General features: G+C 43.6%; 1 protein-coding gene across 3 annotated transcripts; it reads right to left on the bottom strand.

Moving 5' to 3' along the window:
- Positions 1-2,955: 2,955 nt before the first annotated feature.
- IL20RB (interleukin 20 receptor subunit beta) lies at positions 2,956-24,398 on the bottom strand. 3 transcript variants are annotated; one of them, XM_081202036.1, is made up of 7 exons: positions 24,147-24,398; positions 16,783-16,903; positions 14,566-14,756; positions 10,684-10,808; positions 7,905-8,055; positions 7,236-7,378; positions 2,956-6,323 (listed from the first exon to the last, which is right to left on the bottom strand). In XM_081202036.1, the coding sequence occupies exons 1-7, from the start codon at positions 24,199-24,201 to the stop codon at positions 6,198-6,200; spliced, it is 912 nt and encodes a 303-aa protein (XP_081058162.1). In that variant the 5' UTR covers positions 24,202-24,398; the 3' UTR covers positions 2,956-6,197. The 3 variants fall into 3 exon arrangements, with proteins under 3 accessions (XP_081058162.1, XP_081058161.1, XP_081058163.1); XM_081202035.1 differs by having other exon boundaries at positions 7,236-7,381; positions 24,147-24,395; XM_081202037.1 differs by lacking the exons at positions 16,783-16,903; positions 24,147-24,398 and adding an exon at positions 14,985-15,112 and having other exon boundaries at positions 7,236-7,381.
- Between the last annotated feature and the right edge of the window lie 1,772 nt (positions 24,399-26,170).

The following is a 26,170-nucleotide window of genomic DNA, read 5'->3' as shown; positions in this document are numbered from 1 at the left end:
TGCATGGCATAGCTCATAGCTTCTCTGAGTTATTCAAGCCCCTTCGCCACGATGTCGCAATTTTCATCAGATAAATATTGGAAGGTATGGAGTTATCCAATGCCTGAGATATTTGAAGGCAGCTCTGTACAGTGGTACCTCGGGTTAAGTACTTAATTCGTTCTGGAGGTCTGTTCTTAACCTGAAACTGTTCTTAACCTGAAGCACCACTTTAGCTAATGGGGCCTCCTGCTGCTGCTGCGCCTCCGAAGCATGATTTCTGTTCTTATCCTGAAGCAAAGTTCTTAACCTGAAGCACTATTTCTGGGTTAACAGAGTCTGTAACCTGAAGCATATGTAACCTGAAGCATATGTAACCTGAGGTACCACTGTATAGGGAAGTTCTTTAATGTTTAATGTTTTATTATGTTGGAAGCCGCTCAGAGTAGCTGGCACAACCCGGTCAGATGAGCAGGGTATAAATAGTAAAATTATTGTGATGGAATAGGATGTCCCTATTTTCATCGGAGAAATGTTGGAGGGTATGGGGTGGGGGGCTAATTAGGAGCAGAATTTGCCACAGCAGATGGGGAAATATTAAAGCATTAGATACTGCTGAACCACACTAATGGTAATCTAGTCCAGCATCCTGTTCTCACAGCAGCTAACCAGATGTCTAGGAAATCTGCAAGAGGTACTTTCATCTGAATCCTCCCAACATTCAGCTTCATTGTGGGTTGTGGTGTCATGAGAGACGAAAAAATTCTGGGTCCACTTTCCCAATGCAATGCATGATTTTAATAAAGTTCAATCATAATGCAGTAAACTCCAATCCTCGCATTTTCTCTAAGCTAAGAAGTCGCAAATGCTTCATAGGGGAGTTGCTCCACCCCCTTGAAATTTTCCAACTCTACAATATCCTTTCTGAGGTGAGGCAACCAGAACTGTACACAGTATTCCAACTGTGATTGCCCCATATAACGGCAACTCCCTTCTTAATGATCCCTGGCATGGAATCTGCCTTTTTCACAACTGTTGCTGTGAAAGAGAACACTTGGAAATAAAACTGAGGACTTCAAACAAGTTGGAGAGGATAAAGACTGCTGCCAGGGCTTCTATTTAAAAAAAAAAATCTACACATTTCCTTTTTTTTATTTTATTTTTTAAAATCATATTTATTAGAGTTTCCAATAATATAGAAATATAACAGAAAAGAAAAGATAAAATATATTTAAAGCCTTACTTTCGTTACCTTCTTTCTAGGACTCCCTCCTCCCCCTCCCGACTATATTCCCCTTTCATTACCGTAATTTGGTTCCACAAGTTCTCACTCCCAATTTAAAACTTAATATATTTAACCCATTAACCAATTTAAATTATACAATCTTACCATCATCCCTCATCGTTAACAGAAAAAGAAAAAAGATTTTTCCCCAAGATCTACCCCAATTTCCTTCCACGAATTCCCTTTTTTTTAAACATGTCAAATCAAAATACCATGATATACAAAAGTTATATAAAGAAATAGAAGATAAAAAATATAAGAAGGTTCAAAAAGATGGTTACATAGCCTTTGGATTCCAAAACTCCCCCCTCCCTTCCCCGGTTTGAATTCCCCATGTCCATCAGTCTATATGTTGTCAGCCTGGAGGTCTCAAGTCCATGGCCAGATTTTTTCCCATTCCACCTTGCCGGTTTTCTTTTAATTTATTTATTTTAATGATGTTTAACTTCAAAAATCCAGTCTAATAGAGGCCTTTAATTTCCTTGGTCTTTGCTGCTCCTCCCATTGTTCTTTCCGTGTCGTAGTTAGTCCTTTGTTCTTTTTATTCCTTACTTTCTCAGGTTTCTTGTCTTGTTCAGCTGCTAAAACGTTCTTATTCCGAGATCTGGTATCTCTACAGAGGTTTGTTGTTCAGGAACAAAAACTTACGTCCAGTCCCTTCCTTTCTTCAATAGAAAATTCTATTGTCTCCTTTTAATGTAAACACCTCTGTAGACAAACTATTTCAGTTTTGCAGCTTTCCCAGAAGATAAGTCCTGTGCGAATCCCAGAGTGATTTTCCACGTACGACCACTTGTAATGTCCCGAAACCCCTCTAGGGGGATTGTAGTAACTTTGTATCCTCTAATCCAAAAGTCAAATTGTTGTTCCTTATTTTCCAACAGTTTATATCCATATTGTGTCAAATTCTAACAGAATTAGCCAGCAAAATCCTTGTAACAAAGTCCTCTTTATATTCTCCAGCTTTGACAGCTACTTTGACAGCTGTCAAAGTCTCCGTCTCTCTTCGCCAGGCTCTACGAATCGCCCCGGTTCCCAGGGGGGGTTGCATTTTCCCTCTCACCCTCCACTCTTCTCCTCCAGCACAGTTCTTGTAATTTCCCATCGTGGAATTAATGATTTTTATCAGCAATAAACTTCTCTTTCGATCTTGGTTACCCAGTCCTTGTTTTAGAATGTTTACAATCGGGGGGGACTGACTTCCTTTTTAGATCACCCCCGCTCGTGCCAAATCCGATTTTTTTTCTTTTTTTCTCCTTTTGTACCCGGTTTCCCAATTACTCACGGGTTGTTGTTGATAGTCCGAATTTCCAATGGAAGAAGTCAGCGCTCTCCATCGAATGGCATGCGGCTGCGCTCGGCAGGGGAAGCGGTGGACTCAAAGCACCACGCCACTCCCCGGCACCCGATCCAAAGCCTTTAAAAAGGCTCCTTCACGAGTTGGGAGGGCGCTAGCGGTGCCAGCCGAGTCCCCATGTCCACGGGCTCCGTGCTCGTGGTTTTTAAGGGTCCCCGCGTCGCCGGCGCGGTAGGACCCAGCCCCTGCCGAGCAGACTCCCTCCGGAGCTCGGAGGGAGTCCGCCATTCGGCGATGGCGCCAACCCAGAAGTCTCAAAATCTACACATTTCCCAGCACTATGAAGTTAAACATATCATCTCTTCTAGTATATGTAATAACTTTGACCACACCATTATAATGCCACATTGAATTTTATATGCTTTCTGTGTTTGTGATATAGGTCAGATGTATGTTACAGTCACGCAAACAGATAAGATTTACATACAGATGTTCCATGTTACGATTAGCCAGTGGCAAACAATCTACATATGCTGTGCTTATGTTTTTTATTAGGTCCAGATTCCAAAAAATCATTACAAAATTTAATAAGTAAACTACTACTTTTGCCAGTAATGTAAAGGTAAACGACCCCTGACAGTTAAGTTAAGTTGTGAACGACTCTAGGGTTGCGGCTATCATCTCGCTTTACTGGTCCAGGGAGCTGACGTTTGTCCGCAGGCAGTTTTTCCGGGTTATGTGGCGAGCATGACTAAACCGTTTCTAGTGAAACCAGAGCAGCGCACGGAAACGCCGTTTACCTTCCTGCCAGAGTGGTACCTATTTATCTACTTGCACTTTGACGTGCTTTCAAACTGCTCAGTCGGCAGGAGCTGGGACCGAACAACAGGAGCTCACGCCATCGCAGGGATTCAAACCACTGACCTTCTGATCGGCAAGCCCAAGGCTCAGTGGTTTACACCACAGCAGCACCCACGTCCCAGTTGCCAGTAAGTTATATTCCTTCAAAAACCAGCTATCAAACTAGAGAGGAAGGTTCACAGTGGTTCTGCTCAGGATACTTTACTCCTCTCTTTTCTTAACTACAGAAACTACAACTGCAAGGAGTTGAAAGTAAGGAGCCACAACCACTGTTTCCCTTAACCTCTCCCTGAAACTGATAAATTTCTGTCTTTTTGCTGGACAAAGGTTATGTGAAATTCATCCACTGCAGTTTTTCCTTGCATAGGTAACTAGTAAAGAACTTGGTTAGATTTCTACATTTTTGTTCAGCTCTTAAAAGGGACATAGGTTTTGCCAGGGGAAAATGTGGCAATCCTAATCTCGTTTTGTAACATCATCACTTCACAGTCTGGTTATGTCAGATTTTGCTGTACGGCTGAGTTGGGACTGCATTAAAATTCCATGCCAAGATAATTAGGTGCTCTGTGTTCTTTTCCCTGTCCCCACCCCAATCCTATGCATCAGCATTGCTGTGTTACATGATATCTTCCTGCACGCCTTATTACTGGCATAGCACATCAGAGGACTATAAAATATACATGCAAAACATTGTTTTGCTTTCCAGATATCTCTATATTTTATGGCTAACATTGGGAATGCACAGAGTTGCAGTACTCAGGATACCATAACTTTTGTAAGGTAACTTTTTGAACTGAACTTAAGTAGTAATCACATGTAACTACATTAAAAAAATTCAGTATTTAAAAATATTTTCCAAGCCTTCCAATGCCTTGCATAGTTAAAAAAAAATCCCACCCAAATAATGCAAAACTTGTTATATGTCTTACTTTAAAACCTGGCCCAGAAATTGAATGTTTTTCAAGCAGCAAACTAGTTCCACAGCAAGTGATTTAATCCATTTAAGTAAGATGTGGCCAAGTTTAACCCAATCAGATTAGGCACTGGAAGTAAACAACTTTCACTAAGCTGGAAAAGCACAGTAGTTCCTGAATGCAAGGCAGACAACCCATGTGTTGTTGAATTCTGTGTAAAATTCTGAAATGCCTATATAGTGAGGGTCGTCTCTCATTGAGCTAGTTCAAACATAATACTAAGCCATAGTTTAGTGTAACAAGAAGGAGCCTCAACAAACCTCAGGTTTGTGCACCTCTCTTCCAGGGCAGACATGAGGAGGAATTTGGACAGCTTTTGCTTATATTTTTTTAAAATTAAATCACATGCACTAGTGGAGGAAGGGGTGTGTGGTTGGTGCGACTTGCCCGGCTGTCATTCCTGAGCAGGGGTGACATTGCCGTGGGTGGCGCTCGCCACAGGTGCCAGAGCAGCTAGCTCCGCCTCTGATCACATGTTGCCCAAACCTGACAATCTGTGGTTAAACAGTGCTGAAATAAGCAGGGCCATCTTAACCATAGGCACCAGGCTCTCAGGGGCGCCAGGCCAAGAGTCGAGGCCCCGAGAGTTGGAGTCCGAGGAAGAGCCCACCCGTCGGTCGGAGCGCCACAGAGGGCTCTTCTGCGGGCGGCTCTGCGCTGCGAGTTCGGGAGCAAGCAAGCCAGCCAGTGAGGCGCTGAGGAAACTCTGGGCAACCAGGGGGTGGGGTGGCGGGCGGATCTTTGCATCCCAGCACCGCATATGCTTAAGATGGCCCTGGAAATAAGCTAACTTGACACTGTAATTTAAGAAACGGTCTTACTACAAAAATCCCAGAGTTAAGGTTAACCGTAGCTTAGGGCTATGATTGAAAAATATATGTGAAAAATATTTATTCAGGTGAGATCTTTGACTAGGAGGAACATAGGAAGTTTCCTTGTACAGTGGTACCTCAGGTTAAGTACTTAATTCGTTCCAGAGGTCTGTACTTAACCTGAAACTGTTCTTAACGTGAAGCACCACTTTAGCTAATGGGGCCTCCTGCTGCTGCTGTGCCGCTGGAGCACGATTTCTGTTCTCATCCTGAAACAAAGTTCTTAACCTGAAGCACTATTTCTGGGTTAGCGGAATCTGTAACCTGAAGCGTATGTAACCTGAAGCATATGTAACCTGAGGTACCATTGTACCAGGTCAGTCTTTTCCAGCATTGTCTCCTCTGGCATTCAGGATTTTTCACACCATCTTCTAACTGATCCTTTTGAACAGAGGTGCCAGATATTGCACTTAGAACCTTCTGACTCAAAACGTGCGCTAGCTGCTACTGCTAAGCTACAGTCTGTCACTGAATTCAAACCTGCTGCTCCTTGCTCCTGTTCCGCAAAATCGACATGGATTTGAATTGCATTGCCTTCTAGCACTGCACCTTTATGTTAAAAAGCAAACCCAGCACATTGTAATCAGCCCAAGGTCTTTTAACTCTCAGCTAAGCAGATGATGACAAGCAGCTAGGATCACAGCCTCTGTGGCTATCCATGAGCTTGGCTGCTGTTCTCTGTCAGACAAGGATGAATGTGTCGGCTCCAGCCCCCTCTGTGAAACCCTCAGCGCGGGAACCCGTCTTGCTGGCCCCATGATGCCTTTCCCTTTGAAGAAAGCAAATCCTCAATTTTCTGTCTTTGTGTTGTTAGGAGAGGAAAGCTACCTGTGTGTGTGCACTGTGTGTGTGTGTGTGCCTTACTCAGAGAGGCAAAAAGGAGAGCAGCACTGCAGTCTCATCTTGCAGATTGTGTCCTTGGTGTGATATTAAAGAGTTTCATGAATCCACAAGCGGAGAAGCTCTTCAGGGGGTAGCACTTGCACAGACTCATCACATTTCTCCGTCTCCTCTCCCCTGTAATTTAGTAGCCTAGCAGGTGATTCTGTTACTTTCTGGAAAAGAGGGGGGGGGAGGAGGAAAAAAAACACCATACAGTAATGGGGAAAAGATGGAAGAGCATTTACTTCACCACTGCAGAGGGATGGAGGTACTGGATTAGTATTGCAAAGCTCAGTGTTCAAAGCAGTGCTCAGGGCTGTAGCCATAAGAGGGCCTGTGTAAGTCTGATTCCCTTAGGCAGAAATTAGGAACTTGGCTTCCTCCAGTTGTTTATGGGCTTCCATCAGCCCCAGCCACCATGGCCAATGGTCAGGGTCAGGGATAGTGGAAACTGGACAGTTTCTCAAGGGCCACAGTGTTGCCCACCCCAGCTTTAAGTGATATTCCACCCTGCTTTTTAATTTTAAAAGTTAAGTATCTAGCCCTCTTCATGGTGGCACTACGAGGGGAGAAGAGCACAGGTAGGATTCTACCTGATAGCTCACTAAGTTGCTCGAGCGTTGGGTTCAACAAGCACAAAGGCAAATATAGTTACATAGCTTTAAACACATTGGGCTACCTGTAACCCTTACAGCAATATTCCTTCATTTACAAATCTGAGCACCTCAATGATCTGACTTTTGTCATTTCAAGGTTATGTGCACATTCAAAGAACATGCCCCCCTACAAAGAATTCTGGGCAATGTGGTTTATCCCTCACAGAATTACAATTCTCAGCAACCTGTAACAACAATGCCCAGAATTCATTGAGGGCGGGAGAGAAATGTGATTTTAAAAGGTATGGTCATGTGTCTGCAGCCAGACTGATTGCTGCTCTTATGCATTCTAATAACCTGCCCGGGTAACAGGCACAGTATAAGCGCCAAGCTTCAACCCATGGCTTTTAAAAGCAGGGCACATCTACCTTTTCTGGAAGTGTTAAGGCACAACCTCAATAAAGTACTCCAAACCATTTCTTATCTTACCAAAGTGTCCGGCAGGCTCTCGTTCGGGCAGCAGGAATACTGGCAGATCTGACATGTTTTCCAGGCAACCCAAAGAAGGGCCAAAAGAGTCACAACAGAGATAACCAAGAAGAGTGGGGCGAAGGTGACCAATATGGCTTTGCCTGCTGGAGACAAAAAAGAGTCTGTAGTTGCTAAGAGGGCAGAAAAACACAACGAGGGGCTCTGAGCTGAAAAGTATCTGGGAATTGATATAAGTGCCACTGCTGCACATTGTGTTTACATGGCTTTGCACTGTTCTGAAGAAGAGTAATGTGAAGCAGTAAAGGGAAGCAGTGCTCCCTTTCCCTTATGGGGTATTCCGGAGCCCATATAGAGTCCTTAAGTGGGTTCCCTATCGGTAGGAGAAAATAACAGAGGCCAACCAGAGTATATTGAGAAGCAAAGCGGCTAGTAAGCCTGATCTTTATTCAAGGAACTGTTGCAACAGGGTCCCCACTCACCACATGCAGGAGGGAGGAGAACCCTGAACAATGGTACGCAAGCCCTTATATAGACTTTTGAAATTGCCCACCCTGTAAGCCCAACAAAGGTGTCACAAATGTTCAAGTTTTTATTAGATTTATCTGCCCTGGCCCCCCAGCAGTGGAGAACCATGTCTGGAAAGGAGAGTATCTTTGTTGTTCTTACCTTCGGCCCTCACACACTGCACCTGGCTGAAATTGCTGCTCCGGTTTATGGCTTCAACATAGGTCTGGGCTTTAACACAGTATTCAGTACCAGCTTCCATGGTGTCCATATGTAAGGTAGTGCTGCTGTCTTTCACCACTTTGCGATACACCTAGGGTGAAATCAGTTGCCTTTGATCAGGTAATGGGAACATATAGCTCAGACGTCCCCAACCTGCGGCCCTCCAGATGTTTTGGCCTACAACTCCCATAATCCCTAGCTAACAGGACCAGTGGTCAGGGATGATGGGAATTGTAGTCCAAAACATCTGGAGGGCCAAAGCTTGGTGATGCCTGATATAGCTGTCCAGACTAGAGACGGAAAGTTCTGTGAATTTTGGTTCTCTTGGGTTCTCATTTTGCCAGTCTGAAATGCACATTTTATATTTTAAAAAATCTTCATGAAAATTCAGCATTTAAGCACAAATTTATCCTATTGAACTTAATTTTATATGCAGCACAAACTAATGTACAAACACTTTCCCCCTAATATAATGTATTTTTGTATGTTATTTTCACTGGTGTCTTTCTTTTTATGCACACTTTTACCTAATATATGCATTTTTGTAAAAATCATTTGGAGAACATCAGAAAATTCTGATAAGAGCAAATTTTGAAAGATACCTATGTTTCTGTTCACATGTTGTTTTGGAATGCACAGATTTGATAGATTCTGCTTTAAATGCATACTGAATGGAATTTCTCCTCCATCCCTACTCCAGACTTTATTGCATTACAACTTCTAACATCCCAGTTCATTGATCATGCTGTTTTGGGCTGAGGTGAGTTGGAGTCCAACAACACCTGGAGAGTCACAGGTTCCCCACCCCTATATTTGATTAACTGGTCTGTTCTTTGCTTTGGCATGAGATCCTGTTTGGTCACCCTCTCTGACACCCGAATAGTAATGAACTCCATTGCTAAACAAGAAGAACCACCACAGCCCATTTCTGTAACGCAGCCAAACGCCTAAGACAAGGTGCACGAATACTAGAGCCAAAACAAAAACTGTTCACAAATTTGAAAATTCTGCAAGATTTCAGAATGCAAATTTGACTTTTTGAATTTCCGGTTATTTTCGCATTTTGCTTTCAGATACTTTCAGAGGCACTCATTAAAAAACCGTCTCAGGGAAATATAAATAGGAATGTCTGCAAGCAAATTCAAGTTAGATCTCCCCACTCCCCACCCCTTTTATTTCTAGGCAGTTGTAAGAAATTCTGGGCGATTAGGGAGTTGTAGGAAGTTAAATTATTATAGTACAAGACAAATGAAATAAGAGATTAACCCAGGTTCCCTTGTATAGGGAAGGGCCAAAGGTTTTGAAAGCTACCAAGTAAATTGTTTTCTGATTTCTTTGTAGGTAAGCTGAGCAGCTGCCAAACTAGACATTACTTCAATTGCACAGATAGCAACAATGTCTTTTTAAAAAAATGTAATACTAGGGTAGTGGATGAAGCAATTTTCACCGGGATAGCAGAGTGTAGGGAAGGGAAGGTTTAATCCAAATTGAACTTTTTTTCTAAAGCTAACTGCAGCAGGGCATAAAGGTAAAGGGACCCCTGACCATTAGGTCCAGTCGTGACCAACTCTGGGGTTGCGGCACTCATCTCACTTTATTGGCCGAGGGAGCCGGTGTACAGCTTCCGGGTCATGTGGCCAGCAGGACTAAGCCGCTTCTGGTGAACCAGAGCAGCGCACGGAAACGCCGTTTACCTTCTCGCTGGAGTGGTACCTATTTATCTACTTGCACTTTGACGTGCTTTCAAACTGCTAGGTTGGCAGGAGCAGGGACCGAGCAACGGGACCTCACCCCGTCGTGGGGATTCGAACTGCTGACCTTCTGATCGACAAGTCCTAGGCTCTGTGGTTAAGGTGATTTTAATTGAGATCATTGCCCTTGGCCCTGGTTCAGAAGCTCCAGCTGGGGCAGAATGCACTGGCCAGACAGCTGATGGGGGTACATTGCTGGCAACATGTGATACCATTGTTAAAATCTCTGTACTGGCTGCCCATCTACTACTGAGCCAGCTTCAAAGTCCTTGCATTAATTTCTGTTTCACTGAGAAGGAGCAACTGAGAAAGCCTCTCAATGCAGGCCCTTGCACTTTTTGCAAGCTGATCTTTAAACTTATTGATAAAGAGTCTTTTAAGACATGCAGATCCCTGAGCTTTCTGCAACTTGGGTTCCACAACTGAAAAGGTTATACCCTGCGCCACAGCCATTCTGACCTCCTATGGTGATTAAATATAAAACAGATCCTCCGGTTTATTGTTGTGGCCAGGCAGACTCACTGGGAGAAGGCCATCCTTTAAACAGTCTCTTCCCACTTAGGATGTTTGCACTGCAGCAAGTAGGAATCAAAGAGAGTGCATACACCATCAGGCAACAGTATATAGCAGGAAAAAATTTGGAATTAGGAAGGACCAAAGTGAAGTCTCCTTGTGGATTGTTTTCTGTGCTGCTCCATCATAATAACGTGCAGAGTTATGGGCAGAGCTTCAGGATAGCCTAACCTAACTTCTAGACTAGGGATGTGGAACCTGTGGTCCTCCAGACATTGATGGTCTACAATTTCTCTGATCATGGCCTATGCTGGCCAGGGCTGGTGGAAGTTCAATAACATATGGAAGGCCACAGGTTCCTCATCAGTGCATTTGATCTTGTCCATATACTTGCAAGAGAACTTTATTCTCTTTTGTTCCTGCATTCTCAGGCCAGATATAAGACCAATACGTACCTTGTGCCCTTGGCCCTTCTTCCAGTAATATATCCAGAATTCAAAGGCAGGTCCTAGACGCTCAAGTTCCACTAGCAAGTGATATCCATCAGCTGTGACAGTCAACATAGGTGGAATGAGGGAGGCTGTGAAAACGACAGAATCATATCCATCATGGGACCATACATGAATCTCGCATCCCAGCTTAGGAAAAACAAGGATCAATATGCTGTGGAACAGCCTAAAGCAGGGGTCCCCAACCTTTTCCAAGCCTGGGGGAACATTTGGAAATCTAAGAAACTGTTGTGAGCATCACAAAATACCCATTTCATAGAACAAAAACTGTCAATGCTCAGGAACCCCACTCCTCAAAAAGCCCCTCAGCCCAAATACCGATACACATCCCAAAACAAATATCAGACAGTAAGAGAAAAAACAGGCAACTTCCAAAATAGGAGCAACATCCCATACCAAAGGAAGAAAAAAAGACAAATATACACACTCCAAACAAACAGAAAAAAGCAGGCAAAGCTGCTGCTGGTGGTGGGGGAACGGGATGGGACAGAGGCTTTATGAGGAAAAGGAGGTAAGATGGCGTTTCTGGATGCTTACAATATGCTTTGTAGCCAGGCACAGCATCACTTTGGTTTAAATAACAACACCCTGCAATATAAATAAATAATGGAGGGCAGAGAGGGACCTTGGCAGGTGCCCATGAACACCATATTGGAGGCCGCCAGCCTAATTTGGAACCTCAGCGCCTAGGACTTGCCGATTGCATGGTCGGCGGTTCGAATCCCTGTGGCGGGGTGTGCTCCCGTCGTTCGGTCCCAGCGCCTGCCAACCTAGCAGTTCGAAAGCACCCCTGGGTGCAAGTAGATAAATAGGGACCGCTTACCAGCGGGAAGGTAAACGGCGTTCCATGTGCTGCGCTGGCTCGCCAGATGCAGCTTGTCACGCTGGCCACGTGGCCCGGAAGTGCCTGCGGACAGCGCTGGCTCCCGGCCTATAGAGTGAGATGAGCACACAACCCTAGAGTCTGGCAAGATTGGCCCGTATGGGCAGGGGTACCTTTACCTTTACCATTAAGTATCTCCCCTCCCTACCCCAATGCTGTGGTCCTAATCAATCTTACCCTACCTCAGTTGATCTGATTAAAAGAGAGACAGAGAAGAGAAGATCCATTCATGGATCTCAAACATTTCATCTGCTTTAGTCCTTACAGTGCATTCTGTGCAAAATTTGAATTCAGTGTAGTTATCTCGTTTGTGGTCCCAGCCTATGGAATGTATAGTATTGCCCAAAGTGATCCACTTGAGCAGAAGCTTACAGCTTTATGTTCAGTGCTGATGTACTGAGTTTGTGAGGTGCTCTCATGCTGATGCACAAATCTTTAGGTACCATCTTGAATCTGTCATCTGTTTTCTCCGATTCCTTCTTGTTTTTCTAGTAGAAACCCCTCAGGGCTAAGTTGGGAGTGGAAACTGGATTCCACCATCAGGGCCAGGCATTTAGCAATCTTGCATAGACTTGAAATGTTTCTTGGGCTGCTGAGTTATCAGTTTTGCCTGCAGGCGTCATCTACAGTAATAGTACCAGCAATAGCTACAGAAGAAGGAAGGACAAACCAGTTCTGTCTAGATTCGAAGGGAGACTATACCATGAAATGCATAAAGAATGGTAATTCAGGCAGATAGAATCAGAAGCATCTGACCAGCTTGTGCTCTTGAAGTTCACTCCTACACATCAACTGATAAAGAAAAGGGAGCCCTGGCTTCCTTTCCAGCTGGGGCAAAAAACTAAAAGTAAGAGTTGAAAAATGCTGCATCAACTGTCAAATTTTGGGAACAACTTTGTCTGGAAGTCGCATTTTCTGAGCTGGAATCCATACTTCTAGATAACAACAACAACAACAACAACAACAATAATAATTTATTATTTGTACCCCGCCCATCTGGCTGGGTTTCCCCAGCCACTCTGGGCGGCTTCCACAAAGACCAAAAATACACTAATATGTCATACATTAAAAACTTCCCTGAACAGGGCTGCCTTAAGATGTCTTCTGAATGTCAGGTAGTTGTTTATCACTTTGACATCTGATGGGAGGGCGTTCCACAGGGTGGGCACCACTACCGATAAGGCCCTCTGCCTGGTTCCCTGTAGCTTTGCTTCTCGCAATGAGGGAACTGCCAGAAGACCCTCAGCGCTGGACCTCAGCGTCCGGGCAGAACGATGGGGGTGGAGACGCTCCTTCAGGTATACTGGGCCGAGGCCGTTTAGGGCTTTAAAGGTCAACACCAACACTTTGAATTGTGCTCGGAAACGTACTGGGAGCCAATGTAGGTCTTTCAAGACCAGTGTTATGTGGTCTCGGCGGCCGCCCCCAGTCACCGGTCTAGCTGCCACATTCTGGATTAGTTGTAGTTTCTGGGTCACCTTCAAAGGTAGCCCCACGTAGAATGCATTGCAGTAGTCCAAGCGGGAGATAACTAGAGCATGCACCCCTCTGGCGAGACAGTCCGCGGGCAGGTAGGGTCTCAGCCTGCGTACCAGGTGGAGCTGGTAAACAGCTGCCCTGGATACAGAATTGACCTGCGCCTCCATGGGCAGATGTGTGTTTATTAGGTTAAATGTGCTGGCGGAAACTCACTTGCTCCAAACCCATTTTTATTACGACCTCACATTTGTGGAAGGCTGAGCCATGGGATTCAAAACAGATTTTCCGCCTCAACCCTGGCAAATTCCATCAAATTAAAGCAGAGAACTGGGGAGAACTGCACTTGCTGTAATTCTCCTAACTACCAAAGGCGCAGGAAAATCCCTAAGTCATTCGATCCAACGGTGAGGCAGCCCACCATTACGTAGGCCCACAGGAGCCAAATCCTAGGGGCCGAGGTCTGTTCAGCCTATCACGATAAAATATTTGAGGGGGTCGGGGGGCCCTAAAGTTGATGGGCATTGCCAGTCAAATGGTGTGCATGCACAGCATCATGTGACTGATTATGTGGGAAAGCCCTTATCTCTCCCCTCCCCCAATATTTTAACTAAGTTGGCACCCTATGTAGGCTCCAACCTGTGTATGTTCAATTGTTTCACACACACAGTTTTATCACCTTAATCAGGACCAAGTTTGTGGGGAGGAGTTTCCCACAGCAAAATGCTGTTGGTTTCCCAACTCAGTCAAGAGCTTACCTGCCGACAGTGGCAGGCAGACCTGAGCTGCCATTCAGATTTCACAAAGTGCCCTGGAGTGATGCTATACGTACATCGAGTGCTCCAGTGCATTGTGAAAAATTTAAAACTGCAACTCAAAGCTGCCTTCCCCAGCTTTGAAGAAGGAGAGGGCAGGGCATGAGTCTGCTTCAGCGGGGTTTTGGCAGCTTTATAGAATCAAAGAATTGTAGAGTTGGAAGGGACCCCAAGCCTCATCTAGTCCACCCCATGCAATTCAGGAATCTCAGCTAAAGCATCCAAGACAGATGGCCATCCAACCTTTGCCTGAAAACCTACAAGGAAGGAGAGTCCACCACCTCCTGAGGGAAACCATTCCACTGTTGAACAGCTCTTAATGTCAGAAAGCTTTTCCTGATGTTTAGTCAGAATCTCCTTTTTGTAACTTGAAGCCATTGGTTTGAGTCCTACCCTCCAGAGCAGGAGAAAACAAGCTTGTTCCCTCTTCCATGTGACAGTCCTTGAGATATTTGAAGATGGCTATCCAATCTCCTCTTTTCCAGGAGAAGCTGCTCGGGTCCTGGCTAAGCTGCTCAATGGTGCCAGTTTGCTGACACCCAGGACTGACCTCAGTAGGAACAAGGTCCCCCAACGGGATCATTAGCATCTACCATTATCCTAAGGATCCCAGCGTGAGATGTGCATCACAGAGGAGCACGTGAATGCACTTACTTGTGACACGATTGAAGAAGCTGCTGAGAGTGGCCCAGTGCGAAGCCTGGGTCCCCACACCTGCCCTGACACGTAGATCGTATGGCACAGTGGCAGAAATGTCTTCTGTGATGTCACACTGAGTAACACTAATACCCGTACACTCTCCAATGGGAATCCAGCTGTCGTTGGCATAGTCTCTCTCATATTCTCTGAGGGGAAGAAGAAGAAGAAGAAAAATTAGGGGAAAGAATGCAGCACGCTTTGCTGAAGGCTGTGGTTCTTACTTATTTATTACATAAAATGTGTACACCGCTTGATTGTAAAGAAAACCTCTTCAAAGCGGTTTACAAAAGATGAAACAGTGAAATCGAGAAAAGATTACGACTCTGCTTTAAAACATGCAGAAGTTAACATACTAATACAGATATTAAAATTACCTCAACCTTCTAAGCATCTGGGTAGGCTTGTCTAAACATGAATGTTTTTAGCAGGTGCCGAAAATAGTACAGTGAAGGCATCTGCTTGATATATCAATAGGCAGAGAGTTCTGTAGGCGCTGCCACACTAAACAATTGAGTTCTTACAAATGAAGAACAGGTATTATGTGTAGTATTGCCAATTCCGCCAACTGAAGCCACTGACCTACTTCACTCAATAATGTTGATGCTTATTGGTGGCGGCTCTCCAGGAAGAAACCTGGAAATGACAGGGATTGAACCTGGGGCCTTCTGTATGCAAAGTGTGTTACTCAGTTGAGTTATAGAAGACTGAGATCAAAGCAGAGTACAAATTACGCACTGTACACTTGAGGGTGACCCGCCCCACCCCGAAGCAAATATTCTGTGCACGTTTTAAAGAATATTTGTTAGGAACCCTCACACACATGTGTTGCAACGTGAATAGTCCCACAAGGGCAGACATGTCTGGTAGCAGATTCAATTCTTTCCAACCTTCTCACATGGGCTAGTTTACTGCAATGCCACTTAATAACTATGGCTTGGGCCCAAAGACATGCATCAGAATGTCACATTAGGGTTATGAGGGGATAGAAAGGGTTGTATTGCTCCAAACTGGAAGTGGGTAATAACATTTTTGAATGCTACTTTGCAAGCAGAAACCTGGAAGAGGGAGCAAGCTGCGCTAGAACTTCTTTCCGCAATGTTCTACTTTTTTCTCACTTGCAGGAATTTTGTTTTGTTTTTAATGCTTGGGAACATTCAAAGGCATCTCATTTATAGTCTGGAACCATAGGCTGTGTGCACAACCCCACTTACTCTGCATTCAGTACATTCCCACTTAGAAACCAGAGTACACACCACAACAGCCACAATCCAAATCTATCCTGTTGTTTCTTATGAAATAATGCATTTTGATGAATTCCCCCACCCCCAAAAGAAACCAGTTTAGATCCTTATTGAGAAAAAGAATGACGTGGCTGTGTTTCAAGTTGGTCGTGTGTACACAGCAATAGAGTCAACTTGACCACCTCAGGATATTTACCACATTATTTGGCTGAATGTGTGGGTTGGGCCTAGGTCCTACTACATGCTCCAGTCTGTGAGGAAATTTTGCAAGAGCTCAGCCAAAGGAGCAGGATAGGCCCTCAACAGCTTGCATTGGCTTGGGTCATAAGATCCCTGCTGGGTCAGACCAAAGGCCTATCCAGTCTAGGTTCTTGCTCCTAACAGTGGCTAACCTTATGCCTACAGGAAGCCCACAACAAGGGCATGAGGGCAATAGGGCTATCCCACTGTTGTCTTCCAGCATCTGATATTCAGAGGCATTTTGCCATCATGACTAGCAACAGAATTTGCCTAATGGGGATTATCTGATTGATTTTTGTTGTTATTCATGTTTTTATACCGTATTTTATGCTGCTTTTATAATTAGGATAAGTGTTTTAAAGTGTTTTAAATTTGTTGTTAGCCACCCTGAGCCCGGTTTTTGAACTGGGAAGGGCGGGGTATAAATAAAAAATTATTATTATTATTATTACCCTTTTAAAAACATCAACTATATATTTTGGACACCATAGTTTAATACTGAATGGTGTGAATAAATTCCCTTCAGCTTAATTGTATGATCTCAACCCCGTGTTCTAATTATCCATTTCCTCACACCATGCATAATTTAAGACTCTTCTGTCTTGTCCTTTACATACTTGCCTAAAAAGAAAAAAGAAAGGTCAGCAGTGATATTTACTCCATGTTTACACTCAATGTGAAGAAAAGTTACCCTTGAAATTCGACGGAATATTTTACAGCTGCTCCAGGCACCGTCACCGGGCTCCATACTAGAAAGTGCTTCATATTAGTGGACAGGATTGTGATGTTCCGAGGAGCTGGCAGTAGCACACCTTTGCGTAGGAATCACCCAGGAACATGCAAACAAGGGAGAAAACCAGAAATTACAATTGGCTCTGTGAGTTATTATGGAGGAGCAGAGGTTACTGTTACCGCTGGGTTGCTCTGTCAACAGGGTACAGACTGATGTGCTCATGTCCAGCTTTGTCTGAGAAATGTGTGGAATCCTCTACCTTGGAGATTTTTATATACAGTATATAAAAAGTCAAATGAACATCTGTCAAAGATGCTCTAGATCAGTGGTTCCCAATTAGCTAAATACTGTGGACTTCCTACTTTTGAAACTTTTGATATTCCTGTTGTAGTTTTTGTTATGTGAATGGGATCCATGGACCACCAGATGGGAACCTCTGTTCTAGCTATTTGACACACTCTGAAAATTTGGGCAGCTGCCTATGTAGAAATCACACTTCTGTTTCAAAGATCAGTTCCTGTACATAAAAGGGCTTTTGCTTAACTACAGGTTTTTTCCAGATTAGGGCTGCAGGGCACCTCCATCAGCTCTGCTAAGAGACCATCTTCATCAGACCCTTCCCTCAGTTGTCATCTGCCAATGGCACTCATTCCATCAGGCTACAGGAGAGGAAGAGATGGAATGGCAGAGCCTACCCTTCAACCAGTCAGCAATGTTTGGCTCCTCCTCTTCAAATCTCTCCATTCCAGCTGGTTGCGACAAGACATCTGTTACTACGAACTAGTGCCTGAACTCGTTTTCTGTACTTGCTATTCCCCTCCTCCCCACCTTTCCTTGTGTGCTATGTATCTTCGATTATGAGCCTGAGGGCAGGGACTGCCTCATCACTGATAGATGCAAACTGCTCTGGGAGGCCTTTTTTCTTTCAGATTGAACTATGAAAGAAAAACGCTGCTACTACGATGGCTGATAATGATGATGTATAGACTACAGTTAACATTAACTACGATCAGCGATATTTTTCTAGAAAAAGAAGTGCCAGAAATGAGTTCTGGTGAGTTCTGGATGAAAAATCCCTGACTACGATTACCTTCAAACAAGTCGACTTGAAACCATAGCTACTGAAGCTGGCTTGTTTTATAATGTTCATAATGCTTCGCATGTGCATTATGCTTCGCATAATGCTTCACATGTGAAAGTTTAATTCCTGCCATCTCCAGGAGAGCATTTGCCCCTCGGTGTAAACAGCAATGGGTGGATCAAAGGTTTAATTAAGGAGAAGGAAGAGTCCTTTGTACCTAACCATAATTTGCATGTCTGGACGACATGGATAAATGTGGCTAATCAAAAGCAGAAGCTTCCTAACTCTGGGAGAGTGTAGCAGTATATTGTTATGGCAAGTGCCTTTCTGGTTAAATAATAATAATGAGGCGCCAGGGCTCATATCTTGATAAAAGCATTACAGGCGTCAACACAACATAGCTGACATGGGCAGCAAAAGCAATAGGCGACTTGGTACCAGTGAGTACTGGTCACAGAAAAAGCAATGGTTATGGCTAATGGCTAAAACCAATGCTATTTTTCTTTATTAAAAAAAAAAAAGAGGTGTGAGAACTCACCATGAATACCTCCCTCATTCTCTTAGAATGGCAATGGCGCCCACCTGAGAGGTGCTGGAACTCAGTTCCGGCTGAAAAAAAAGCCCTAGCTAAAACCAGACTAAAAGAATATGTGGGGAAATTTTGTTTCGCAAGGTGTAGCCCGGAAAGGAGTCACCAAATCTTGTGCGTCACTTGTTTGAGGATTGAGTAGCCTGAGGGCCTTTCGTTACAATTCATTTTAACTTGGTTCCTCATGTCATGTGCATGGGTCACATATTTCCCCTCAAACTTGTCCTCCTGTTTGTGAAGATACCACTTTTTCTTTTTTTTAGTACTCAAGGAGATATAGCTCTGAGGAAGCTCAGGCCAAGAAGCACATGCCGTCAGCTCCTTGTAAGGACCATCAATGGTCTGAGGGAACTACTTGGGCACCAGTACTATTCCCCGGGGCTACTTAAGACCTGTGCGACCTGAGGGAAGGCAGAAGTGATGAAGCCCAGAGGAGGAAGAACCTACCATCAGCTTTCAGTTGACCTGAGAGACTTTGGCCACTCTCCATTTTATAGGATTTTTTGTTTTTTGTTTTAGTGTTTTACAATTGTGAACTGCCTTTGGTACCTAAGCAGAAAGGCACCACATATATATATAAAAGAAATACATTATAGACCAGGGTTGTGTGTTTTTTGCGCATTTAAGGTCCCCATCATTTAAAGCAGTGTTATACCACTTTTAACTGCCCTGGCTTCCCCTGAAGAATCCTGGGAAATGTAGTTAATTATATCATTTATTAATAATAGTAATCTCCCTTCCATCTCTGTCACCATGGAGAAATTATCTTAAATCTCTAGACTGAAGTATACAGTACCCTGTGGATGTGAGCTTAATCTGTAATGTAAAAGATTCTTCAAGTCTGTTTTGATGCAATGTGGATGACTGCACACAATACTTAACATCTGTGCATGTATTTGTCCTGGAAGACAACACTCTATGCTCGATAATTGTTTTTAACTTTTTCAACAAAGTTTGTAACCATACCACTTTAAACAATCACGCCTTCCACCAAAGAATCCCAGGGACTAGTTTGTTAAGTGTTCTGAGAGTTGATGTTAGGTTAAGTACAAGAATAGTCTTGCAAATTTGTAAGCCCCCCCCCCTTTTCTTTCTTTTTTACACAGGTGTCTTAACAATTGTTATTCTTTTCATGTCTTATTTTACCTTGTGCACTTATAATTTTATACTAGGTATATATATTTTTCTATTTTCCAATAAAGAACATAACTCTTTAACAGGTGGTACTATAGAGGTGTGGAGCAAATGGTATAAGAAACAAGCTTCCTCACCCTAAATCCTGCTTCCTTATATACTACAATTTCAAGATAACTTATCAGTATCTACTATTCTTTCCAAAGCAGGGCTCCATCGCCTGCAAGACTGTTATGAAAACAATGTGCCACTTACAGAACCACAACTCCTGGAACACTTGAAAGATTGGCATGGGGTAACCACAGAGTCATGACACTTTATGAACATCTAACTTTAGCAAGCTCCCAGAAAGGCAGGGTCTGTGTGATATATCCCCCTACTGATACAATCCCAGTTCTATTCACTTACTACTTTGAAACTGGTGTGAGAGACGGACCCTATAAGCAAACTGAAAGATTCTCAATGGCTTAAGATTTTATCCACCCGTCCCTTTAGGTCTGTGTCTGCTAACATTAAGGAGAATTCTTCGAGAGCGAACGCCTTTGGCTTTAAAAAATAAGGAAAAACATAAGCATCCTACACTGTTACTGTATTAATTAACAAAGAAAATGAATGGATAGACTATGTGCTATTGCTGTCTTAACATTTGTGTACATGTATTTATCTGCATAGGCACCACTAAGACAGAAATCAAAGTTCTCGGGATGTAAGAGAAGTGGGGAGGCTCATCAAACCAATTTAAAAGGCCTGGCTAATTTTAACACCCAGTGCCAAAAAGTAAAACCGCCCTGCAGAGTGTTTTCCAAAATTGGAGTCAGTGGTGTGCGGTCAGTGGACTAGGCTAGTCCCCTAAATGTTCCCCTGGCACTTCCTTCCCAAAGCCCGGAAAGTTTCTGCCTGGCTTAGGGAGGAAGGCATGATGCTCCAACAGGTCCAAGATCCCTTCTGCTACCTTCCCAAAGCCTGAGAAACATCTGCCTGGCTTATGGAAGAAGGCACAATGCTCACATACACAGCGTCCTCCCCACAATTACCCTCGCAAGCTGGCACCTCTGGCCCTAACTGTTCCCCTACAGACAATTTCATCACAAACCACTGTTTGGAGCAACACCAAAGAAAAGTCCCATAAAGGAATATATGAAAAGATTTGGTTTTGGAGCTCAAATTTAATATGCAATAGTTAAAGTGCACAGGGATATAAGACAATAGCATAACATATAAAAAGGTAAAGGTAAAGGTCCCCTGACAGTTAAGTCCACTTGTGAACGACTCTGGGGTTGTGGCGCTCATCTCGCTCTATAGGCCAAGGGAGCCGACGTTTGTCCGCAGACAGTTTTTCCGGGTCATGTGGCCAGCATGACCAAGCCGCTTCTGGCGAAACCAGAGCAGCACACAAAAATTAGAACCACCGACCTTCTGATCGGCAAGCCCTAGGCTCAGTGGTTTAGACCACAGTGCCACCCGTGTCCCAACAGCATAACATATATGGAACAACAAACACAATACCTCTGTCAACACAACGAGAATCAATATGATATAGAGAAGATCGCACATGGGTGAAGGGAAGTTACGAGCATGGGGGGGGGGGGAGTATAGGGCAGTATCTGAAAAATTGTTAAAGATATACCGGTATATGTGATTTAAGAGGTCAAGAACAAGGAGTCAAAAGAAGGAGACTAATATGAATGAACAGTAAAATAAGGAAATCTGAGAAGAATATGTTACAAATTAAAACATGTGAGTCATGTTCTTGCTTGTATTTTGGTTTATTTGGGTTGTAAAGTCTTCTGTTGTAAAGACTGTATATAAAATGAAATAAAACATAAAAAGTGAAAAGAAAAGTCCCTCTCTTCAGCCAAGGAGATGGCGAATGCCTAAACGGTCGCAACGTCCCCCCATGATGACAACTGCCCAACAACAAAAAGGGACCTGAGGTAAATGGAACTCGGTGTACAGGGCTCCCGTGCTGCTGCTTTTGACCTTTAAAGCCCTTCACGGCCTAGGACCCTCGTACCTACGGGACCGCCTCTCCTGGTATGCCCCACGGAGAGCCTCAAGGTCCATAGATAACAACACCCTAGTGGTCCCGGGCCCTAAGGAAGTTAGATTGGCTTCAACCAGAGCCAGGGCCTTTTCAACTCTGGCTCCAGCCTGGTGGAACCCTCTGCCTCATGAGGCCAGGGCCCTGCAGGATCTGATTTCTTTCCGCAGGGCCTGTAAGACAGAGTTGTTCCGCTTGGCCTTTGGCTTAGAGCCAATTTGATTCCCTCCCTCTCTTTCTTTTTTCTTTTTTCTTTTCCTTCTCCAATGAGGCTACATTTTAATATTTTAATGCTGTATTTTAATTTTGTTTTTTAAGTTGTAATCATTCAACTTGTTTTTATTATTGCTTGTAAGCCGCTCTGAGCCCGGCCTTGGCTGGGAAGGGCGGGGTATGAATAAAAATTATTATTATTATTATTATTATTATTATTATTATTATTATTATTAAGACTAGCAGAACTATTGAAGAACACAGTGACTCCCCTGAAGACAAAAATCAGCGACCTGACCTCCAAAGTGGAGACCTTCACTGGCATCATCTCCACTCTAGAAAAGGAAAACCAGATCTAACTAAAACAAATAGAGCAACTCCGAGAGGAAAACACATGTCTGAAAAATAAATCAGCTGATACGGATAGCTGCCAAGAAAGAGAAAGCATGGAAGCGAGAATTAAACTAGCAGACCTTGAAAATCACAGTAGACACTGCAATATTGGCTTCCGAAATTTCCCTGATAAAACGGAAGACAAAAACCAGGCTGATCTCATTGTATGCTGGCTGAAAACCACAATTCCAAATCTAAAACTTGAAGTAGATGATCTGAAAAGGGCACACAGAGCTCTTAAGACCCATGCCGAAAGCCAAACGCCCCTCCACGAGACATCATCGTGTGCTTCACCTGCTACAAAAATAAAGAAGAAATATGGAACAATCTCAGAAACTCAACCAACTTCCAATATTGAGAAAACCGCATCCTGGCCTTTCAGGATTTATCGCAAGAGACCCTAAACCGAAGAAAAAACCTACGACCCTGTATCCAACATCTTCAACAAGCAGGAATCAAGTACCAACATTTGTCTCATTGTAACAACTGACACAACACAGCACACGGCCACCGGCATACCTGAAGCCCTGCAACTTCTGGAGAACCTCAGACTTAACCTTCCACCAGAATGGCAGCCATCTGACCCACCGAACGACAGCCAAGGAGAAAATACAGCTAATGATTGAACGATAGTCAACAAGAGAAAGAAGAAATAACAGAAACGACATGACAATGCAAACCAAGACAGTCAAGTACCACTCACAGAACAGCTCCACTGAACACAGAACACAGGACTACGAACCAACCTCAGCTAAACCCACACATCACAGATTGACAACCCTGCAACAACATCTACTGTTGAATTAAGCACCCAGAAAGCACCTCAAACCAATAGACTGGTGACCAAATCTTCCACCCTCTTCCCTCCCCCCCTTGCTATCCACAGAGATCCTTCCCACATCAACACCTTCTTCTTCTTCATCGATCACTCGTAGTAAGATTGTCTTCCATGAACACGGTTTTAACAGTGAGTCCGTAAATGACTGTGGAGGCCAATTCTGGATCCACATGTCCTTCCACAGTGGGGACATAGGTTTCCGTGTGGGAGTTGATCACGGTGAGGGTTCATCCAGTGTGCCTTCCTCTTAGCACACTTCTCCCTTTCGTCCTGAGTTTGAGCGTCTTCGAAGCCCATGACAGCTTTGGTAAAGGCTGTTCTCCAATTGGAGGGCTCCCAGGCTAGTGTTTCCCAGTTGTCGGTGTTCATACTACATTTTAAAATTTGCCCTGAGAGAGTCTTTAAACCTATTTTGTTGATCACCAGCATTACGCTTTCCATTTTTAAGTTCGGAATAGTGTAGGTGCTTTGGAAGACGATAACCAGTCCAGGTGCGCTCCTCCATTCTCTCCAACTCCACCCACCCCAACACGCCATCCGCCCCAACAACTCCTCACCCCAACAAACCATCCCCCCAAACACACACACCCCTCGCTGTAATGACTATACGCAAAAAAGCACACAAACAAAAACAGAACCCACCTCTCCATCCCCTTCCTCACCACATGAATAAAACAAAAAACAAAATAAGCAGGTAAAAGGAAAACAGAAAAAGGCAAACTCATGCTAACTAAAACAACACTCCCACCCCAATAAAACAAACAGCAAACAGCATTTTCTAGGAATAAAAAGAAGGAAGGAAGGAAGGAAGGAAGGAAGGAAGGAAGGAAGGAAGGAAGGAAGGAAAAGGCCCTTTCTCCCTAGGACATATCTTAACAGATTTCACTAATTAATGTTACTTGGAGAAGAGTCTCATTTTAAGATATAAAGAAAATCTAAACAATCTGGAAGTTACAGTTAGTTCTAGGCAATCCCCCCCCCAGCTCCATGCCCCATCATTCTGAACCAGGATCAAACATAAATAACCACATACCTGACACAAAAAGTGGCATCAAAGAAAAGATAAAGGACCGGAAGCAAATTGCCATTTCACTCCAAATTAGGAAGTCTGCTGAGGTATGGCTGGCCCTGGCATTTTCTGTTCCTGGGCCAAGAGTCTCTCCATGTTCTGAGCTGAATGGCAACTTGAATGTTCAGTGCAGAATGCTGTTGCCGTTGCTGCAGCATGTAAACTGCTCCAATAGTCACGAGTGTGGCTGCTACTGGATCCTACCTTACACATGCAATTGCATTGCTCAGGAAGGTGTGGCCACAGGTAATTTAGGTTCTGTAACAGGTTCAGTTAATTTCATTTGGGTATTTTCCTACACTATAGGTTGAGCAATTGACCTAGAGAGAGAGAGGAAAAAATGCTGGCTACGTTGGCTCTGAGATTAGGCAATCAACAACTTGGAGGAAAGCTCAGTTGCAACAACCAGATATTATCAAAATTCTGGAGTGAAAGTTGTTGTCTGAAGGCTTTTGAAAACCCCAACAGTTGATATTTATTTATACCTGCCATGAATGGGAAACTAGGCCACGTCTCCATTATAAATGGCCAAGGGTGTAATGAAGACATCTGCCCACACCCAACTCTCATCCCACATAAATAACTTCCTGCTTAAACCTTTATATCATCCCATGGGAACATTGTTGGAAGGAGAGAGAAAAAAAGTGAAGCCAAGCTGGAATTATTGTAGATAGTTCTGGATACAGTGGTGCCCTGCAAGACGAATGCCTCGCAAGACGAAAAACTCGCTAGACGAAAGGGTTTTCCGTTTTTGCGTTGCTTCGCTAGACGAATTTCCCTATGGGCTTGCTTCGCAAGACAAAAACGTCTTGCACTTTTTTTTTAAAGCCGCTTGAAGAGGCGCAGTTGCGACGGACCGTGCTTCGCAAGACGAAAAACATCGCAAGACGAAAAGACTCGCAGAACGAATTATTTTCGTCTTGCGAGGCACCACTGTACTTCTTATTAAATAAAGAATGCTGAAGAGATGGTAAAGGGGCAGAAAAGGTCAAGTAATGTGAGCAAGGGGTTTGTGCATTCCCCTTTGAGGAAAGATTAATACATTTGTGGTTACACCTCCCATCATCCGTAGCCATTGGCTATCCTTGCTGGGGCTGATGGGAGATGTAGTTCTGAAAGGTTTTTTAAGTATTCATAGGCTCTCTTGATTGGGCAGGATGTGTTTGACCTGTCTTTCATTTGTGCATATTTTTGTGGGGTTTTAAAAAATGTTTTTATTGTTTTAGTGTAGTTTTAGTATTTTTGTTGTGTTGTAAGTTGCTTCCAGTCATTTCAACGGGTAAAGCAGCTAATTAATAATAATAATGTGCTCATGGGAAGAAGATGTAAGCAGCTCTTCTGTTTTAGCTTTCTTTTCTTTAGCCACCAGCATTCTTTAACTTGTAAGTTTCCAAATCTGGACAGTCTGATCTTCTCCATGTTTACCCATAAGACTTGCTACTGAATAAATGTGCATTACTAGCGTGTGCTAAAAAAGCAACATTGCTTCCAAAAATCTTTTAAGGACTTTCCCCAGAATATTGAGCTAGTTTGTATTTCTAAATAAAAAAATTCCTTCCAGTAGCACCTTAAAGACCAACTAAATTAGTTCTTGGTATGAGCTTTCGTGTGCATGCTCACTTTTTCAGATATTCTTCAGACACTTCTTTGTATTTCTGTGATGCTTTGTTAGTGCTGTAACATTCAATTAAAGCCTGCAACAGACCCTCCAGGTGTCCCTATTTTCCAGAGACGTCCCTGATTTAGAGAAGCCACCCTAGTTTCTGATTTGATCCTGGAATGTCCCGCTTTTCCTTAGGACCTCCCTATTTTCATTGGAGAAATGTTGGAGGGTATGGTAGGATGTCCCTATTTTCACTGGAGAAATGCTGGAAGGTATGGGGTTATCTGACCCCCAAGCTGTCTGAAGACACTTCTGTATAGGGAAGTTTTTTTAAAAAAATATTTAATGTTTTATTATGTTTTGTGCTGGAGGAGACTCTTGAGAG

The sequence above is a fragment of the Podarcis bocagei genome (genome assembly GCF_964188305.1).
Source record: "Podarcis bocagei genome assembly, chromosome: 7".
In the NCBI taxonomy this organism is placed as follows: Eukaryota; Metazoa; Chordata; class Lepidosauria; order Squamata; family Lacertidae; genus Podarcis; species Podarcis bocagei.
This window is presented reverse-complemented; position numbering and strand designations above follow the sequence as displayed.